Below are 19,792 nucleotides of genomic sequence, written 5' to 3'. Positions count from 1 at the left end.
CTATGTTTACGTTTGAAATTACGCACGTATTTGTAGTTCTTTTTTATTGACCTCTTTCTTTTCTCTCTCTTCTTTACCCCGCTTTAATTTGCTTTCGTTTTCTCTATGCAATCTCTCATTACCCAGAGTATTTACATGACAGTCAGTGATATGATCAATGCTCGTCGATAACGTTCGTGCCATTATTACAGGCAGAATGTCGTTCTTTTGATCACTCATTAGATAATGAAGTGTTTTCACCATTGGCTTTGATCGTTAAATTGCAATAGCTTTTCTTATCGTTTTTTTGCTAATCTATTTATGAATTTCATATACAAACTGTACACACGATGCTGGGAGGGCCTTCGACTTTAGTCCAAATCGAATCCAGCATCGATCAACACATTATTTTATAAAAGCTAACATCAGCAGATTCAACAGATAAAACTCTCTTCTATTTAATTTTTCTTTCACCGCGAGCTCTTTATCTGTTTATCGAACCGCGGGTGAAAGCTGACTAGTTTCGAGTAATAGCTTTAATAATGATTATAGTTTCCATTACGTCATCACGTATTTTTCCTGCTTTAAGTTACGTTACGCATCTGAAAGTAGCTCGGCTGTAACCGTCACCAACTCGCATTCGAACTTCAGACGTCTTTGCTCGTCCGACACCGAACGGCTATTACATTACTAATTTTCTAATGTAGCTTAGTTTTACTGATTTTCCGAATGCTGTGGTTCCGTCTTGAGCCAGGGCGCTGACGCAAAATCGCTCCCGTTCGGTGTCAGCGGCTGTGACGTTGGACTTGTGAGGGTCGCGTGAGAGTAGTCCTTTTCGTCGTCAGACTCAAGGCCAAGCCGATGCCCATTTACTGAGGATTCATCGTCATCGTGAACAATGTCGAGTTCTGGCTCGTCGATCTCGTCGCCGGTCGAGTTCTTCCTCAGAGTGGCTTGTCGCTGCTGCTGCTGCTGTTCAAGATGGGTCTTGCGCCACTTAATACGACGGTTTTGAAACCACACTTTGACTTGAGCCTCGCTCAGGTTCAGGGAGGCAGCTAGGTAGAGGCGTTCGGGTCCAACCATATACTGTTGCCGCTCAAATTCAGCCTCTAACCGTTCCAGTTGTTCGGGTGTGAAGATCGTTCGAATTCGTTTGGCCTTCGAGCCTGAACAGGACGACGAATCGCACGCCTTGCGCTTCAGCGATGCCAGGCCAGTTTGGGGAGCCGACAGCGGCATAGAGACCAACGAATTGCACTCGGAAGGGGAAGATAGCACCCGGCTGGACAGATCTGTGAACAGGGGAAGAACAAGATGGATCGCGTTAATAGCTTGTCGTGTAGTTGTAACTACGTCCTTCGTCCTATACTGTGCAGCGCGCACAAGTAAACAAGCACTCGACGATGCTACATGGTCACCTAACGAATAGGCGCAGAAAAAAGTAGATCGGAATGCAATTGCGATTTCGTCTTTAGAAGAAGCTAAGTAAATGAAATGCAGACTGAAGGGAAAGCAAGATGGACGAGCTTCGATCTGATGCTAGATTAATGGCACTAGTATTAAGGAAACCCTGAACAGGCAAGAGTTGAGCAACGCACAAGAGGCAAAAGATTGTGAATCTAACGCTTACCTTTAACTGACGAGGCTGGCGAAATCGGTGAAGCAGGTCTGCAGGATCGGAATACGTCGTCGCCTGAGTCTCCCTTCGATTCCTTCAGGCCGAGAATGGCCTCAATGGTAAACGAACTCTTTTTTTGGGACACGGACGGTGAAACGAGTCGCGGTGAAGGAATTCCGCCCGATGAACAGGACGGTGACGAAGGCGGGTAAAAGAATACGCCGCCATCCCTGGAGAATGGTGACCGCGGTGTGAGGGGCTCAAGGCCGGCAACCGATTGCAAACCGAAGGGGAATGCACTGGCGGCTACGGCCGCATTTACAAGATTCGGATGGAACATTGTTACCGAGCTGGGGTGCACCTCTGCAGGTACACGTGAGACTGGTTGTCTATCCTTCAACTAAGGCGTGTGACGTGGACCGCGGCGGCTTAGCTACGCCGGCGATAGCACGTCTTTTCGTTATTGAGAGGTTGCTACAACGAACAGCTGGACAGCCGTTTATCAAACAACGAGACAGAACAACACGAAATACTGTAGTAGTCCAATGCGGCGGGAGCAAGCTGTTGATACGGTATTATGTTCTATTTTTGGTCATTTAGGACGCACGAAACTGGCTGCGATAATTTGCGACACGTTACACTTTGTTTCAGACACGAAACGAACACTAGATCAGTCTGAGCACCCAGATGATCAGAGGGGTATAGCAAGTGACTGGCAGACGTTCGAACCGGATTGTTCTGACCTGTTCGGCTGTTCAGTCAGCCTTTTCTATTCAGCCCGCCCTCTCCCAAGCTCCACCCTCCGCTCGATCAGCCGATGAAAAGAGGACTCTTACCGTTTTGATTCGCGAACCGAGTAAGAGAGAGGGGGATACTGGGGTGTGTCTGTCTGCCCGAGGTTGGCTGGGTAGAATGGGAACGGACTGAGCAGGGGTGGCTTTTAGTGGGTACCGCTGCCCCGCGCCAGTTAGCCCAGCCGCTAGATCCAACCAGTCAGCCGCGGTGGCTCGATCGAGGAGGAAGTGCGCAGCGCAAATGCAAAGGCAGAAGCGCTGAAGGCAAAAGAACGCACGGACAGGAAGTGGAGAAAAGAGCCGTATCAGGCATGCCACAGACCTGTAGTGGCAGGGTAATTGGAATATCTTTATAGAGCGGACAAAGCGCAGGCTGGATAGCCATGTAGATAGCTGCGATGAATTGGCGTCGGCGACATTAACCGACAACGACATACTCAACAATGCTAACGATAGTCTATGGGCTACATTCTATCCGTCTCGAACTCAAGAAACCATAATATAGCCATGAACGAACAGGGTTTGGGGCAAAAACTTTGGGGACACAGAGAATTGATATTCTGTCCCTCTATACCCTAACATCGTGACGTAGCCCTCGCAAGCCTGCTGCCGAGGGTCTGCGAATGGGATTATCGTCGTTGGCGATCTACTGTAGCAGCAATAACAGCACTACGGCTGAGTATGGCTTGTGCGCTTCTTTGCAAAATGTGAACGAAAAAACCAAATAAGAGGACCCCGTTGAGGCAGATCAGTTACTGCACGCTTGCTTGTTCGTTGGCTAGCTCTCTCTTTCTCCGTCGATTCGATAGCAGCACACGCGGTACTTTTGGGGCTGTTGAATGGGCCCTGGGCCATCCAATCTTGTTCGGGTATCTAATTCCTCTCAAACAGGGCTTTTTGGTTGAGTAACGCTACCATGGTGCGTCTACGTCGGTGCACGCCTATCGATGGTCGTTTTGAGATGTAGGACCATCGAGTTGCTTCGCCCAGCTCCCGAGCACCTTTAGCCAGCTCCTAAATTGGCGATAAAAAAAATTGCGACGGAGGTCAGCAGAACTCTTTTCGACTTACAATGGACTGCTAATTGGGATAATCTGCTGAATAAGCGCAAACGACCATGACGCCAAAAAGAGAATAATGGAGGCAAGCGAAAAGGAACTCAGGTCCAGAACAAAAATAATTACGTAAATGGGAAGGGCCATCTGCGACGAGGAAATGAACGTAAAATAAGAAGTGCACGATACGGAAAGATCTTGCCTAAGCCGGTAAAACTTATTTGTACAATCATGCACGCCGATATGGGTGACAGAATGCGAGATAAAAGGGATGAAATTATGCCGAGCAGAATGAACGTAATCTTTGAGGAATATTGCTACCTGAAAGATATGTTCGAAGCATAGAATAACTGCAGTCACATCCACCAGTCATTAAACAGAGTGCAATACCAAGAGAAGTATTATAATAAATGTAGTTAACGCCTTCCATGAAATAAAAGGAAGTACGAGGCAGCGTTACCAACGTGCTCAACACACAGTAACTCCTAATCAATTCTTGAGAAAAGAAGAAAAATATTTTTTTTCTTACAAACAAATGTCAATGTGATCACGTCTAAATTCTAAAAACTGCTCCTTGCGAGAGCAGATATTACCGGATAGTAATTCAGCAGGATTGGTTTCACCCATACAACTGATATCTACGTATAGTCCTCAGTTTCCACGGGAAATAAGTGGAACCAAAGACACTTTGTTTTCCCTCAAAAACTTTCCAGTAAATGTTAGACAGGTAAAAACGTCTCCCTATACATAATATACTTTGTAAAACGAAATACACAATATAAAACATAATTTGGGTAATAATAATAAATTAACTGAAACATGATTGTGTATCATTGGCATCGAACCCGAACGTCGTGCTCGAAAGAAGTATGGCACTTATTGTAGGGTAATTTAGGTTATGATTATAGCTATTGGTTCGATGCGCTATCAAAGCAAATAATCAGCGACCTTATCAGGAGGTACCCCCAATTTGAAGTTGTCAATTTTAGTCACTCAGTTTCCATGGCATTGATTGACGCTCGTTAGCGCTTGGAGCAAGCATAAACAGTTACTGTTGCATCCAACCTGAAGCGGCTGTTTTTGAGCTAAATCAAAGCGCTATTATATTCAGCGCCACATTAAACCAGCTCATACGGCATCGAACCTCGAGGGAAACAACCTTCTCAAGCTCTAGTTCTTCTCTACCTTTTGATATGCTGCATAACAATTCCAGCCGAAAGAGCAAACGATCCTTTTCTAATCGGTCCACAAACTGTCATCATCGTTCGTTATGTGCTGCCTGTCAAATGGCTTAATCCCGTGACGAGCGAGATGATGACGTGCCGGGGGGTAAGAGGGCTCTTGAGTGGTGGGATTATTATTTAGAAGCCGAATAACTGCTACTGGGTCTACTTCTAGCTTATAGAGCTACCTAATGCAAAATGTTCACGTTCGATAGTCGACGATCGATTGTTGGGCCTTGTCTGTACAAAGCTGCTGGCGCTGTGGTTGTATAAACAAATTAAGTTTCCTTTTCTCTCTCTCTCTCTCGATATATATATATATATATATATATATATATATAGGCTTGATGTTTGAGGAACACCGAAGCGGTAAGGAAAGGAAGACTCGTATTCCGATGTAGACTGGTCGAAGCGACGCAAGGAACCCACTCGAGAGAAAAAGAAATTCGAAGCATTTTACTATTTCTGCTGATTTCCTCCTCGGCCAACTATATAGGTTCAATGTGGGTAAAAATCAGTTCTAAATTGAGAACGGACTCTACGATGCTCCGTGCACCAATTTTTAGTAAATTGAAAAGAACCTTTTTATTGTTTTCTACCTTTCATTGCTTTGGTAAACCAAGCAAGGAACACAAGTTTTAGTAGACTTCATAAAATACACAAAACGTTTCTCTCTAATGGATACTTTAAGAAAAGTCGATATCATCAGGTAGTCAAGCCTGTCCGCTATCGCGACTCAGGACATTTCAGGACTTACACTAAATGATTCTCGCTCTAGGATGCCAAGCCTGAAATAAATCATCCGATGCTGCTTTGAAAATTATATACAACTTAGTTTTACTACACATTGTAATCAGGAAATTGTCTCCGACGTCTAACAAACCGCGGGTATGGGATCGAGCTCTTGTGTTCTTCCGTTCTGCTCGAGTCAACTGTCGCCTTCCTGGGCGTCGCGAAAACATGCGGTGGGGTACAACAAAGACAGCCATTGTCTTATATAACGCAAGGTGTGATTGTACAACGAGACCCAATTAGCCGAATGGCACCATTCATTATAAAAGCTCTTCAGGCTGAACAGATCTGGACATTAATTAGGCGCATGGCTACGGGAAGCTAGCTAGGGGTCGTTTCTAAGCTTTAAAATAACCTGCTTGCAGGCTCTTACGTAAACCTAACCGAGTTCTAGCTCCGATCCTTCGGCATACTTTAGAACAAGAACAATAACAGCAGATACGACAGTTCAATGGTATAATGACTACAGATTTGAACTTTAGCTTTAGTACAGCACACGAAAGTTGGAACGCAGCGAAACTAGCAAAAACTTAGGCTTCAATGAATGACCATCGTTCTTTTTGCGGTTTGTGGTAGAGGTCTCTGCTCCATCGGCTCTATACTGCTGTCGTTATTTAACTCTTTGGATAGGGCAGCGGTAATTGTCCTCTCGTTGAAAAAGATCATCCGTTTGCCAGGTAACCCTTGCAACATCATCGTTTACTACCCCACAACGGTACGGCGTGGCCGCGTGTTGGGTGTTGCTCGAATTTTGGTGCTAGCGGTGCTTTGAACCTGACCGGGATGGAACAAATACCGCCAATTTCATTGTTAATGAATGGATAAGCTTCGGCTAATGAGGCACGGGCGCAGAGAAAAGACGATGGGGTCGTCTGAGGGGGGTTACAGCGTTTAGTTGAACCCTTTCAGCAGTAAACCTTTTAACGAAATTTGTTTCGACGGTTTATATAAGATCGATAAGCAGTCGTATTTACGACGTATATAAGAACCGCCGCGTTTGTGCAGGGATTATTTGGTCACCAGTTTCAGAGGGCTTTTCTATCTGATTGTGAAATTCCGTACTCTTCGCATAATATGCTTTGTAAATCCAAAGTCATTCTATTCGTATCTATGGGACCGCCTGATCACAGCGCTAGTGCAGCTTGACAATGCTTAACACAAATACCCGTACAGGCAAGACCAATCGCGTAGGTTTCATCTGCGTACGGTTATTTGGTCAACGGGGGAATTCTCCCTATACCATATATAGGAAAGGATCTAACCACGAGCGATAGCCGAGTCAGACTGGCAATTATTAAATATAATTATTTATACGGAGGACAAGATATTCGAATTTAAAAATCAGGCTTATGTATACTTTGTGATTTAAGCTAATTCTAAAGATAATAAGCTGTCGAATAGGTTTCTGGGTAACACGTTACAGACATATCATTTCAGCACCACCTACCTCAAGAATAGAATTCCGAGCGGACTGATCATTGTTAAACGATGTTTTTCACCGGTCTGAACCACTCCTGCTGCCAAGGTAACGTATCCGAAATGCCAATTTCAGATCCGTTTGACAGGATACTATGTCTTTGTTTACACCTCGGTCACTATTTAACTTTTAATACATCATCTACTATATTATCTACTATTATTATTATCAAAGCAGATCCATGGGTGTTTCAAATGAAAAACAAGCTAAGCAAAACACGCTTTACCTTAGAACGGTGCGATACCACAACAAAACTACAGGGGGCAGCGCGACGATAATCGAGAAATATAAAAACATAGCGTAATAAACTGAGATCGTACCATGTTTTGCCCTTAGTAAGTGGACGATTTCACTTGACGTTACAAATGCTAGTATGACGATTGGAACTTTTTGGGACAATTATGTAATGAGGCAATGCTTAAAGCAACCCAGATAGTGAAACAGATATTTTGTCAAAAAAGGTTGAAGGAGGTAAGGATTCGCTATTATGAATGAAAAATTTAGGAATTTTAATTCGTATACAGACGTTGTGAAAATTTCGCACAACAAATACGAAGATATAGAGATAAATACCCAGTGAAAATTATATGTACATATATTATATGCCTGTGATGTATTCCAGCAGACAGCTGGCTCCAAGTACGAGGCAAGGTCCGGCTATGCCCGCGTTCAAAAATAGATCATAACGTATCTCTAGGATTAACTGGCAAATGTTTGCAGCTTGGCCAATTCGGATGTCAAATACGAGAAAGTTACTTGCATTTCTTTATGGTAAATAACCTTCGATAAGCCTAGTAGAGGGAAGACAATCAGGTGTGAGCTTATAAAAATCAATAATTGTTATTATATTAAGTTATTAAGTAAATAAAAATAATTTAAGTTACTGTAAACACATGTGAAACACTCAGTACGAGTGCATCTCTATTATACTCGATATTGTTTATCTGATTGTCTAGTCAGACTGTCGATGTATTCGAAACTCAGGTGTGGCATACCCTTACTGAACTGGAAAGATAAGAAGCGAACGATACCAACCATAGCTGAACGCTCTTATTTTTAGCAAAGAGGGTGCGACGACCTCAAGATCTGTATACTGCATACTGTATATATTTTAGTAATATGCTGAATATAATAAACGAATTAAAACAATAAATGTAATGTAGTACGTCCAGCTGTAAGTATCGTTGCTACAAAGAAATGAGTAGCCGTCATCATCACAGATATTAAGCCGCTGCTCGACCGCTTTATTTAGTTCGTATTTATGCATACACCCATATATAGCATCTATCTACCTAGCTCCATTGCGCCGACGCAGTCTCTTCTGTAATGAGGGCTGATAACTCATAATGATAGTAGTAACTTTCTCTGGTGAGCTGAGTACATCCATATGAGGACGCATATGTAGTCAGCAGCTTAAATGGAGGATGATCCACCCTGTACAAGTGAGTGAGGGGGCGTCAACTCAACAACGTTGGTGACTGCTTCGTTGCGACCAAAGTGGTTCTCTCTGAAATTCGCCGCCAGATCGAACTTTGGGTTTGCCGTCCCTAACTATGGGCGTTGCTGAGCCTTCGAGCGGCGTTGTTCCAAAGACGGGGTGATCCGGACAATTTGCTGTTCAGTTCGACGAACGCTCAGACGTTGAGGCATCAGTCAGTCCGTGATCCTGGCCTCAGCTTTCCCTTGCAGAACGCCATCACCTAAATCTACGACACATGCATATAAAACATAGAGATAAATCAGCAGTCTATATAAATGGCCGACAACAACATCGACTTTTCAACGTACGCAAGTCTATGTACATATGGTTGGGCTAAAACAGCTTCGCCAACAGAAGACAGACACAAGTGATAGAGCAGAGGTGGGTCGATGTTGTTGATCAACGCCCACAATGTCCGTGATTATTGGCCTCCAGTTCAAACCGCGGTATGGCTCACTAACGAGTCGCTGGACGTCGAAAGATAGATTGAAAAATCAATCGGCCCCGTTATTAGCTACGAATAAGATTAGGGTTCATACAAGGTACGGAAAAACGTTAATTGTGCATTGCCGGAGCTTTAGTTCACTTTTCTATTTGTCGTCATCCAGTCGTAATCCATTACAGACATGGGTGGTCCGGAATGATATTAAAAACAGAAAGAAATTACCTGATTGAAAAGGTGTTTTCGGTAAGCCTGACAGCGTGCAAGGAAAGTCTTAGAAACGACGAAAGTTGCGTCATACTCGAGTGTCTATTAAATGGCGTATGATGTAAGTTACTCACTCCATGCAAAGGCTTTTATAGGGAAGCATCATGCCAAGCGCAACGAATCAATGAACGAAAAAACTTACCGTTAAAAAGCTATGATCGATTTTTCCCAATATAGACGCTTCAGAATCTCTTGGTAGACCTTAGTTAATCTGTTTCAGTATTACACATCTATTGCTTATAGTTTTATGTCAGATATGTGCGAGCATGCCTTGAACAGCACGGAGTCAAACACCTCTCAGCTCCCTTTGAAGAATCCGAGGAGGCACCAGGTAATTTGACGTAATTTTACGTTTTACGATGCGGCCGAGATGCCCCTAAAGTATTCTTTAGCAACTGACCGAAAAGTTGGGTTGCATTGGGGTACTTATTGACGCTTTTATTGCTTACACAACGACTGCGGTAATATTTTTCTTCTTAGTAGCTGCTGTTTTTCTATAAAAATAGATAATAGCAGGGCAGTTACAATAGCAAAAACGCAGGCTAATTGGAAATACGTTTATAGCTAAGGAAACAGTATAAAGTCGCTAGGATTTTGAACCAGTGGATAGCATTACTAAGGTTGAGAGGCGTTCTAAGTTGTCCGACTAGTAAGCCGTCAACAGTGATTAGCAGTTCAATAGAACCGCCGCCATGCTAAGGCCCGCTGCGCCTTCTATTTGAGGACTGGCTGAGTATTTTTTTGGAAGGTACACTTGGTTTCCCCTATGAGCCGTAATTCTGACTGACTGGAGCAAATCTGATGTCTTTGGCTGATTCGTTGAAATTATCGAGAAGTTTTAGAAAGTCTATATTAAAAACTTGATGCTAAAATTATATCTTTAAATAAAAATAAATCTTCCTTACTTTTTGCATTCAGCGCATGCGCTCTATTTACCAGAATCAGCATCGTAAATATTAGAAGATGGCAATGGAGTTATAGCGTAACTGTGGCTCAAATTAACCTGGGTGTGGCATCAGCGAATCAGATTAGCCAGATCAATGGCAAAATAGGCGCAGAGCGACGCCATAAGGTAAATCTAGTTTAAGCTAGTTTTACGATCCTATTTAATCTTAACAAATACTTCTTTATTTATAGTTATTATTCGAACAAATACTAAAAAAAACACCGTTTTATGTTTCAAATTAGTGTTCAATGCCTATAAACCGTCACAGTTAAAAACGATCGTCACACTGATGAAAAAGCAGGAAGTGCGGAACCAGGATCCTGATAGCATGTTCTGTGAGATCAAAATCTGTGATAGAGCCTTGAGCCTTCAGTAGTTCCCGTTTTGGTCGGCAACAACGATTTGAATTCAGGTTCTGTCGAAGTTTTTCCGAATGATATTTATTTACGCTAAATTATTGAGACGATACGAATCCGTGGCCGAGAATACTATCGAAGCTGGGGAGATGCCTCCGACTTATTGGCATAGAAGTGAAATGTCTAGGTCGAACACCAACTGTAGGCCGTCAGCAGGCGTCCGCTGACGGGATTTTAGTAGGATTTCTGCAAGTACAAGAGTAATACAACCCTACTTATCAGGCGATTAGTACCGGGAGGGTGCGTCCGACCACCTCCGGAAAGTACAAATAATCCACTCGATGAGTGTGTGTTTCCCGATCTTTCAAGCAATCTGGGAATCTGGCTGCGAAATGTTCAGACGCCTTATGCCGTAAGTCAAGCGGAACTATTCACGGTTATGACGTTTGTCTATGCCACAAAAGAAGCCAAAACAGATCGGACAACACTGTTCGCTGATTGAAAACGGATGACTTTCCGGGGCAACTCAGGCAGTTTACCAATCTTTGCAACGTTCGAAAAGTGACATATATGACCGACAAAATACAAACATTTCTTATTTAATCGTATGCTAAACATTAGCAAAATACTGAATTCGGGTACACCTAGAAAACTTCTTTCGTCAGCGCTAGATTATTGATTTGAACCTGAGAAAGCCTTTCAAGTCGTCCGCATGAGCCTGTTCAGCTCATATCTTATTTGAACACATACGTAAATACTCCTTGATCACTTTCAAAGCAAGGAAATCACTTTAAGCTACCTGACTTGCAATTATCAACAATCTGTCTGAACTGTTTTTATCCATGATGCTTTGTCCTGACCGTCCCGCCGATAACCAACTGGCAGTCGCTATAACAGATCAAACTCAAGTTTCATAAGCTTTCTCCATGGCACAAAAATGTACAATGGAAGAAGCGTTGCAGGCAAGGTACTACAACAATTTACATGTTTATATTTTTACTGTTCAGCTAAAATTGCCGGATATGACTATTGTTCGTTTGCATCGGACGAGCAAAAAATACATAGCGTGCATGATCATTACTATAATTATCCCTCGTACTAACATTGACGCTTCCTACGCTAATAAGCAGGGTGTAACATGGTTCAGGACCAGTTGACAGACCAGCTTGCATTCTGACCACACTGCTATTGTTTCCAACGATTTCCGCTCATTCGGCCACCTTAAGCCTTTGATGACACGCAGCCAATCGGTAACGAAGTAACTAACCTCAAAAGAAATCAACTGAACTTCTGCTTTCCGAGCATTAGTGCATTGAATTGGATCGACGGGCGGATCGCGCCTTGATTGACCGATGTTGCAAGCGCCTTATATCTAGATAGGTTTAAAGTCATTAAGCTTTATTATTAGGACCATTTTGCATGGTCATTATAGGGAGCTCAGAGTTCTAAAATCAGGAGCTTTTGTGGAAACGGCAGATAGGACGACTTAGCAAAATTTCTGATACTGTTTCGATTGAACTGAGTAAGGTTCTGACAGGCTAGCGTATTACGCAGATATACGGACGTGCACGAAATGCAGGCGATGAAAAACAATTCCATTGGGTGGACCATACAAAAGCAGCCGAAACGTATTCTGAGAAGCTGAAATTCAAATGTAAATTGATTCTATGTAAATTAAAACGACAGTATCTGAATTTATTTTTTTGAAACTACTATTTTAAGTTGTGAACAGACAAATTTGATGATATACATTATGCGCTAACAATGCCACCGGCGCTTCCAAAAACCATTGTTTGTATTAGAAATTGGAAATTCGAAATAAGAAGCCCCGCTTTAAACATTCATCTTAAACTCAAAAAATAGCTTCGCCATATGTACCTACGAACATTTCTTGCCTATTATTAAAATTTGTTAATTGTATAGCTCTGATCATATGACTGGGAGCGTACAAGCTAAATGCCAGTTATTTTTTTGCAAACGAGATCCGTTGACCTCAAATTTTCAGAACAATTGCTGCTTCCAGAAGCTCGGGTGCGGCAGAAATCCTGTTCTAGCTGGCTGGCGACGCTCTCGCGAAGTTCTCGAAATACAATCGCAACTTGATATTTTCCAGCGACGGGTTCGTCTCCAATTGGTACGAAACGTTTCGAACAGTACGAACTTGAGACAGTGTCTAAAGGCCGAATAGGTTATGTCTTGGACGTCTAGAAGGCGCGAAAAATACTTTGGCGACTTTTTTAGCGGACCAATTAACTGGCTTAGGACCCGCTAGTCACTGGACAGCCGTGATTTTGTAGGCAAGTTCGGCATTAGAAGTTTGCCTCACAAACGAAACCTTTGAGACTACCCTTGATGAAACCAGAAACCTGTTTTTTTCTTTGTTTTTTTTTTCACCACTTATCAACATGTATTCCTGATCGTAGTGCATTTTGTAAATGGCGCCAAACACAGTGATCGCAATGTATGTGTGCAGACTATGCATAGAGTCAGAGAGCATTACGTAAACGATGTGGGTCCAAGGCTTCTCGAATACTTTTGCTTAATTAAAGTTATAATGCTAAATATTTCGTACAATACATCAGCTGTTGCACAGTTCTGTACATCAGAAGTAAAACTCGGCCTAATAATATACTAAGCTCAATGTATTGTTGTTGTGTGTGTTTTTTTTTTCAATAATCTCGCAAACAGTGTAGTAGTTCCTTTCACTTCCGTAACGGTTGTTTTGTATCGAGCTTGTGTCGTTGGACTCCATCTGGATAGAACTGCATTTACAAGGCTTATATGCATCAGCTCCATCAATTGCTACAACGTATACATAACTTGGTTTCGTATCACTGCTCTGTACTTGCCCATTTTTTGAACTCACTTGTGAACTTGAGTGTAAAGCCTAATCAATATTTAGGGTTGAATTTGCTTCGGCAAGTTACTAGCTCATCGTTTCTTCAGACAGAAATATCAACAAACGAATTTTTGACAAGCACCAGAATAAGAATCGACACTGGTCTAATAACACTTACTGGACAAACTTTGAAGGGCCAAACATTCAATTTTTTCTCTCTCTCTCTCTCTCTCAGTACCCAGAGATTTGTTTATTGCCCAGTTATGGTTACGATGTTTTATCGGTTTTTTTTTAAGAGAACGAAAACAGCTTGAATAGCTCAAAAGTCAAAGGCCTACATTTGATTCATTGCTTTGCATTCATCGAATTACAGAGCTCTACCGTTTAATCCTTTTCGTACCTCGCTGTATGAGCGTACTTCGAGGCCTTGTGAGGCACCTCTCTGAATTTTTCAATAGCTTCCACTCATTAGAATGATTAAGGTAGCCAGATCGGATCAATCTGACAGTGAGCACTTTCTAATCAGGAGTTGTGGCCACTTTCTGTTTCGACTCAACAACAGTTATATGTTTTATGGGTGTACACATTTCCAATTAACCGATATGCAGCACCTGGGTCTACGCTAGCTATCGTTCATTCTCGGAGAGCAGAAATATGATTTACAACTTACTTATTACTTTTGCGCTTGACTATCCCCTGTCCTGATGGCGATCGGCCAATGCAGCTCCTAGGACCTCGGGCGATTCGCTGGTCAGCTTTTTTAACCGCGGCCGTTTCAACAGAAGCTAAAAACTAACCAACAAGGCGCCGCGGAGCACGAGAAAAACCGCTAAAAATATCGGTAGCTACAAATCCGTGGCTAGTGGTCGAACAATCAGAAATAGACGTGCACAGACAGTAGCAGGCTTGCGGCCTTAAGCGAACCGATTGTTCGGACTGATCTGAAATGCAAATTAACACAGAGTAGGTCCTCGATGAAAATAAAAAATAGAAAAAGTTACACTTAGAAGGATAGTATAAGCACAAGCTTTACATGCATGGTCTTTTTTGTTGTGGTATGAAAAAGGCATAATTTGAAAACTTTATTATATGGACTACCTAGTAGAAATGAGTAAATTAGTATAGAAATGAGGCTCGCTAAATGTGAACCTAGCTAAATTTATAGCCTTATCGACCACCAAGAATATTTAATGGACCGTTTTTTTGCTAATATAATTGATTATAGTCGTTCATAAGTTGTTGACTAGAACTTGCCATGAATAACGTGTGAACGATAAGACAGCTTAAAGAATTGTTTTGTCTAGACAGCCTTTCAAAGGTGGACATTATCGTCATGTATCTGACCGTCTCAGCTTAAGGTGAGGCAGGGCGTTGGTGATAACGATAGCCTCTGGGAGTCTATCGTCAGCTAGATCTTAATAATTTTTTAAAGAAATTATATTTAACTTGTTAAGTTCACTTCAATGCCCTTCGATTGGTATCAATGCTTTTACGTTCTTCGCGCTCTATGTACTCCATATTAGGCGTGCTAGACATCGTAGCACTACGAAGTTTCAGTTCATGCAATAAAAAGTTATCTACATTCACGCCTCCTACCTCCTATGTACACGAATGGCTACAGCTGTTACCATAACGTAAATGCATCAATAACATTTTGTGTGCTCCGTTGCATGCGCTTTCACGAACTTATTTTCAATATCACTTTCAAGTTGGACAGCTGTCCACAATTTTCGGCAATTGGTCATCAGAATTTTTTCTATCCTATTCTAGGATAATGGTTATTATAGAAGGTGACGTAACCAGACCTAGAAAAACGGGCTTTATATTTTGCTGTTTGCTTTATATATTGCTTACTAAACAAAACTGAAGTTTTGTACAACAGCGAGTACCAGGCGAGTACGTAAAACTCAAAGAAAAAAAAGCTTAATTTGAAATAATGGCGATGTCTGAATTTATTTTCGTTTATTTACATAATTGTGTAGTGCTTAGAAATCATCGGTGACAATGTTGAATTTGACCAGATTCATGATGTCGCTATATCCTAGCAAGCGATTGCCTTCCTGCATAAGTCAGTGAGAATAGTACAGTACATACACTCGTATTGATTGCGTGAAATACAAAAATCCAGTTCTCAATCCAGAGTGGCCGAAAGGCGCTTAGCCGACGCTACGCCTGATGATGACGCTAGGCTTTCCAGTACGATGGCATTTCCGTCCTAATCTTGTTTTCAAATGGTCGCTTACTTGGGACGCTCGGATACTGCTATATCCGTGTACGCCTCTCGAAACAATACCGTGCACGAATCTTTCCTAAACCCACTAAGACGTATTGACTCGTGTACACTACTTGCTGTCTACCGTCAGTATGTATCACGTAGCCTGTTTGATATGGATAAGGCAAATTAATATGCTTACATCAAGTATAGTGGCTTTGAGGCGCAACAAAAAGCGCTAGCAGGCAGGTCTTCAAACCTCAGAGCTTCTATCGTTGACTAAGCAACGCGCACCAGCAAAGGTGCAGAAACTGTAGCTCCACGATGTACTGATACACGATATTTGAAGATTCGAGGCTCATCTTTGGATGAGTCATTTCTACGAAGGTGCTCACAACCTTGAGGAGGGACGAGAGGCGAGCTGAGATTGCGTTTACCCGGAGATAAAGAGGAAGCGCTTTTTGCTTTCCGATTCACCAGCCGAAACAAAACATTGGTACCACACAGCTGCTGGCAGCTACATCGATCGCACGAAGTGAAACACAATAGTCAACTCTAGATAGTGCAGTCCAACATGTAGTCTTTTCCCGATGGCGACCTCTCCCATTGAACGAACCTCCATTACGAAGATCTTCGAGCGCAAACGGATTAAGTTTGACACTGCAGGGGCACCACTAGTACTTCTCTTTCTGACCGATTCTAACTCCATTACAGGATAGCCACGACTAATATCGTCTAACTCCTGGCACTTGATACGTTAATGAATGATTTCTTGTTGTTCACAAGAAAGGTCTTCGTGGAAGACAGTATTGAACATATTTTTTTACCATGACTGTTGGCTACCATTTTGCTGGGCGCAAGTTTTCCATTTCGATCTCTTTAAATCCCTAAATTGATTACATTTCTGACCTCGCAGTTTTGAAGACCATATGAGAGATAACATGTTTAGATTTATTTGACCTAAATTCTACTGCTCGTGCAAAATATTTCGTATTCGAAATTATTCTTTCCACAATTCCCGGAACTGCATATTTCGAAAAACAAGTACGACCAAAGTTTCCCGGATGGTTGGCACGGAGATGTCAGCTTTCCCTCAGAGTATTTCTTTTATATTCACTACCTGGCTACGTAAACGGGCTGAATGATGACTATATTCGAGAATTGTGTCGAGGGATTTCAGAAAAAAATATTTGCCATTTGAAAAATAGGCTACGAAATACCAGATTATAGAAAAATCTTTCTATACAATCTGGATAAGCCGCAAAACTATTAATTACTCCGTTACTGATTGCTGGAAAATTTGTCGAACGATCATTGCCGCGTCCTCTGAGAGAATTCATATAACCGCTTTGTCATTATATATATTTTCTTTCAAATATACAAGTGCTATCGACTCGACGTAAATGACCATAAAGGTTTTTCAAGTTAGCTACGTAATAAATAAAAAGAACTAGTTCAAAACACGCGTGCAGCAAGGATTCGCACCACGAAAATATACGCTTAAATATTATTATGTTTGTAGGAGACAGGTAGTATTAGACAGGTAGACAGTAGGTACGTATTTTTACTTATCATTTGTGAAAGAAGTTGCATGTTTTCCCAAATTTAGTACCAAGGTAGCACTTTTCCATGACAAGTCTGCAGAACATGGCAACCGCGAGCATTGGGCGCGCGCAGAAGATAGCAGCAAACTACAAATCACAAATTATCGCGCAAAAAAGAACCGCAAAAAAAATTATGCACAATGATAGTTCCAAAACATTAGAATTGGAATAAAAATGTTTACCAGACCAGGAAGAGATGCTCTAAATCATTACCAAATTCGAGAAGCAAAGTGCATCTTACATTGATCGAGCATTATATACATATATATATATATATATATAGAGAGAGAGAGAGAGAGAGAAAGCTTTCAGATCTAAGACTGGAAGAAAAACACGCTTATCACCATTAATTATCATGTTCCACTTATTTGTACCTCTTTACGACATCAGCACTCGACGTGATGCAGCGCTGTTCCACAAACAAAGTTCCACGTTGGGGTGGTCGATCTATCTCACAGACATAAGAGGCCAGCCATCTACTTTCCGCGTTTTTCGAAGGCTCCATAAATGGTGCGCGTGATAATTAATAAAGAATCCATTAAATCCCATCTGAAAGGGAGGTGAGAAGTTTGCACATGCAAACTGCATGGAGGGGGAGGGAAAGAGCAACTAGGCTAGATCTTGTTGCTGAACTACGACGAATGAAAACGAGACACAAATTTGATTTTAATTTTATCGCTTCACCCGAAACGAGATTCCCCACCAATTTGGAAGCGATAGCCTCTAGGTGGCTCGGCACCCAGCCGAGCGTTGAGCAGAGATGGGTTAGTAGGCATCACAGAAAACACAGTGTTTACTTTTACCGCAGATAGCTATCGGCCGACCTGGCTTCTGCTTCGATCGATGCTGCTGCCACTCATGGGCAGAATTGGATTGGGTAGCATTGCGGACATCGAGTCTGGGCCAAACTGGGCGAACCACCGATTTTAAAACGATTACGAAGTTTTGACGGCTAAGAGGTAGGAGGCATCGGGTTTGCGATGTGCCCGCGAACTCGATACGAGTAGCATTCTTAACGTAGACAAGATATGGTCTCGAAAGACATTCGAGTAGTTTACATGGCCGGCTCGCGGAGCAAGATTACCAGTGATGCGGCAGGGGCAAAAAGAAACTCGATCGCAGTGCGAGTCGCTTGTGTGGGTGGCACTTGTGATGCGGACGAACCAGTTCGATGAGTCTGCTACCGCCGTCAGCCTGCGTTTCGAACTGTTCGCATGATGGTATCACAATATAGCTCCACATCGACTGAAGAGTTCAGTCGACTTGGCGATGGCATTTGCTGCTATAACAGTGACGACGACAACAACTACTACAAAACCAATAGCAGCAGCAACAGCGTAACACGACGATAAAGACACGATAAGCTTCAAGAGTTTGTGCAAACAATGAAGATGTCGTAGATAGGCGCGAACAATTCGCCTCATTTATCCAGTGCTCGCGGGCATTGGCCGCGGGAAAACATGCATAGATACGTGTGCGTACGTGGGATAGCTTCTGGATGTTCGAAAAACATAAACCTAAGCGCGACGCAGAGGCGGATAAGTAGTTTTGTTCTGACCAACATTTAGCCAACTAATTTAGGTCAAACTAAGTGACTGCCTAATTTTTCAAATTCGTCCTAGTGCGCAAGACCAAACCTAGTAATCAGAACCAGCCTGGAATGCTTTCCACGCACACCCGTACAGAAAAATATGCAAAACAAACAATCAAATCGTATTTGCGCTTTGAAGTGGATACAATTTTTTTTAAAGAAATATGGCTACTTTTCGACATATTCTAACCATATACGGGCATTGTTAACCATTTAGATCTATTTCCGTGAATTAATACCACAGAAAAGTGAAGAATGTCAAACAACGCAGCAGTCTCTGCTGTCTTAAAGTGTTACAAATTTGATCACAGTTGGTTCTTCCTGCAAATTCGGGTTGAAAGTATGAGATTAAAATTGGGTTGCTCAAAATAATATCTTTCTCAAATTCATTTCCATTACTTATATTGTTTCGCCCCCTACCCCCCGCCCAACCCTTACTGACATACTCATTTAGTTCTTCACTTAGCCTATTCTCTGGGTCGTCCTCTAGCCATGATGCACCTTTTTGATAGTGCGAAACCTTTTTTCCCGGAACTTTGGCTTACGCACTTCTCACTAACTTGGCTACGGATCATAGTAGCAATCCTTTGTTTGGCCCGTTGATCCAACGCAATCCAATCAAAGCGCGGTGACGGAGCTTATCCGCCGCGTCAATAGCGGACGAATAGGCCACCATCAGCGCAATCACTCTGGGTCAATCCCATTCGACTATTCATCATTGGGCTTCCGAGCTCGCACGAGCGGGCTCCAAGATGAAGAGTGTACTTCACGCGGCGTTTAGACAACACGCAGCAATAGATATCAGCAGCCAGCCGGTGCAGTATTATCCATTTGATTTGCTTCTCGTGTGCTTAGCAGTAGGCACGTTCCGCATACCCATGCACACATGCTGTTCGCGAAAGATGTCGATGTTGATAGCTACCTGCAAATACCGTTGTATCTGGAAATCTTCTAGAGAATGTAGGGAGAGAGACAAAGTGGCCATTAAGGGAAAAAAGTAGATGCTTACGCAAAAGTCTGCGCTCCTTTTTTCGCAAGTGGACAAGCGACTAACCTCTCTGAACTTATTCATATAAAGCTGGTGTTTTTTTCTTTTGAAATAATTGTTTAGCAA

The 19,792-nt window shown here is 42.4% G+C and overlaps 1 protein-coding gene and 1 long non-coding RNA gene across 5 annotated transcripts; both read right to left on the bottom strand.

The window, feature by feature from the left end:
- Positions 1-5: 5 nt before the first annotated feature.
- On the bottom strand, positions 6-2,320 carry LOC111271087 (uncharacterized). Its single transcript, XM_022851659.1, has 2 exons — positions 1,613-2,320; positions 6-1,274 (listed from the first exon to the last, which is right to left on the bottom strand). The coding sequence occupies exons 1-2, from the start codon at positions 1,938-1,940 to the stop codon at positions 694-696; spliced, it is 909 nt and encodes a 302-aa protein (XP_022707394.1). The 5' UTR covers positions 1,941-2,320; the 3' UTR covers positions 6-693.
- A 5,835-nt stretch (positions 2,321-8,155) lies between these two features.
- LOC111271085 (uncharacterized) lies at positions 8,156-18,850 on the bottom strand. 4 transcript variants are annotated; one of them, XR_015315194.1, is made up of 4 exons: positions 17,462-18,850; positions 17,096-17,174; positions 13,942-14,212; positions 8,156-8,647 (listed from the first exon to the last, which is right to left on the bottom strand). It is a non-coding gene; the product is annotated as an uncharacterized LOC111271085 (long non-coding RNA). The 4 variants fall into 4 exon arrangements; XR_015315196.1 differs by having other exon boundaries at positions 15,686-17,174; positions 17,462-18,665; XR_015315195.1 differs by having other exon boundaries at positions 8,156-10,678; positions 15,366-17,174; positions 17,462-18,653.
- Between the last annotated feature and the right edge of the window lie 942 nt (positions 18,851-19,792).

This window comes from Varroa jacobsoni, unplaced genomic scaffold (genome assembly GCF_002532875.2).
Source record: "Varroa jacobsoni isolate VJ856 unplaced genomic scaffold, vjacob_1.0 contig00340, whole genome shotgun sequence".
Taxonomy (NCBI): Eukaryota; Metazoa; Arthropoda; class Arachnida; order Mesostigmata; family Varroidae; genus Varroa; species Varroa jacobsoni.
The sequence above is the reverse complement of the archived record's forward strand: the minus strand, read 5'-3'. Positions and strand labels throughout refer to the sequence as shown.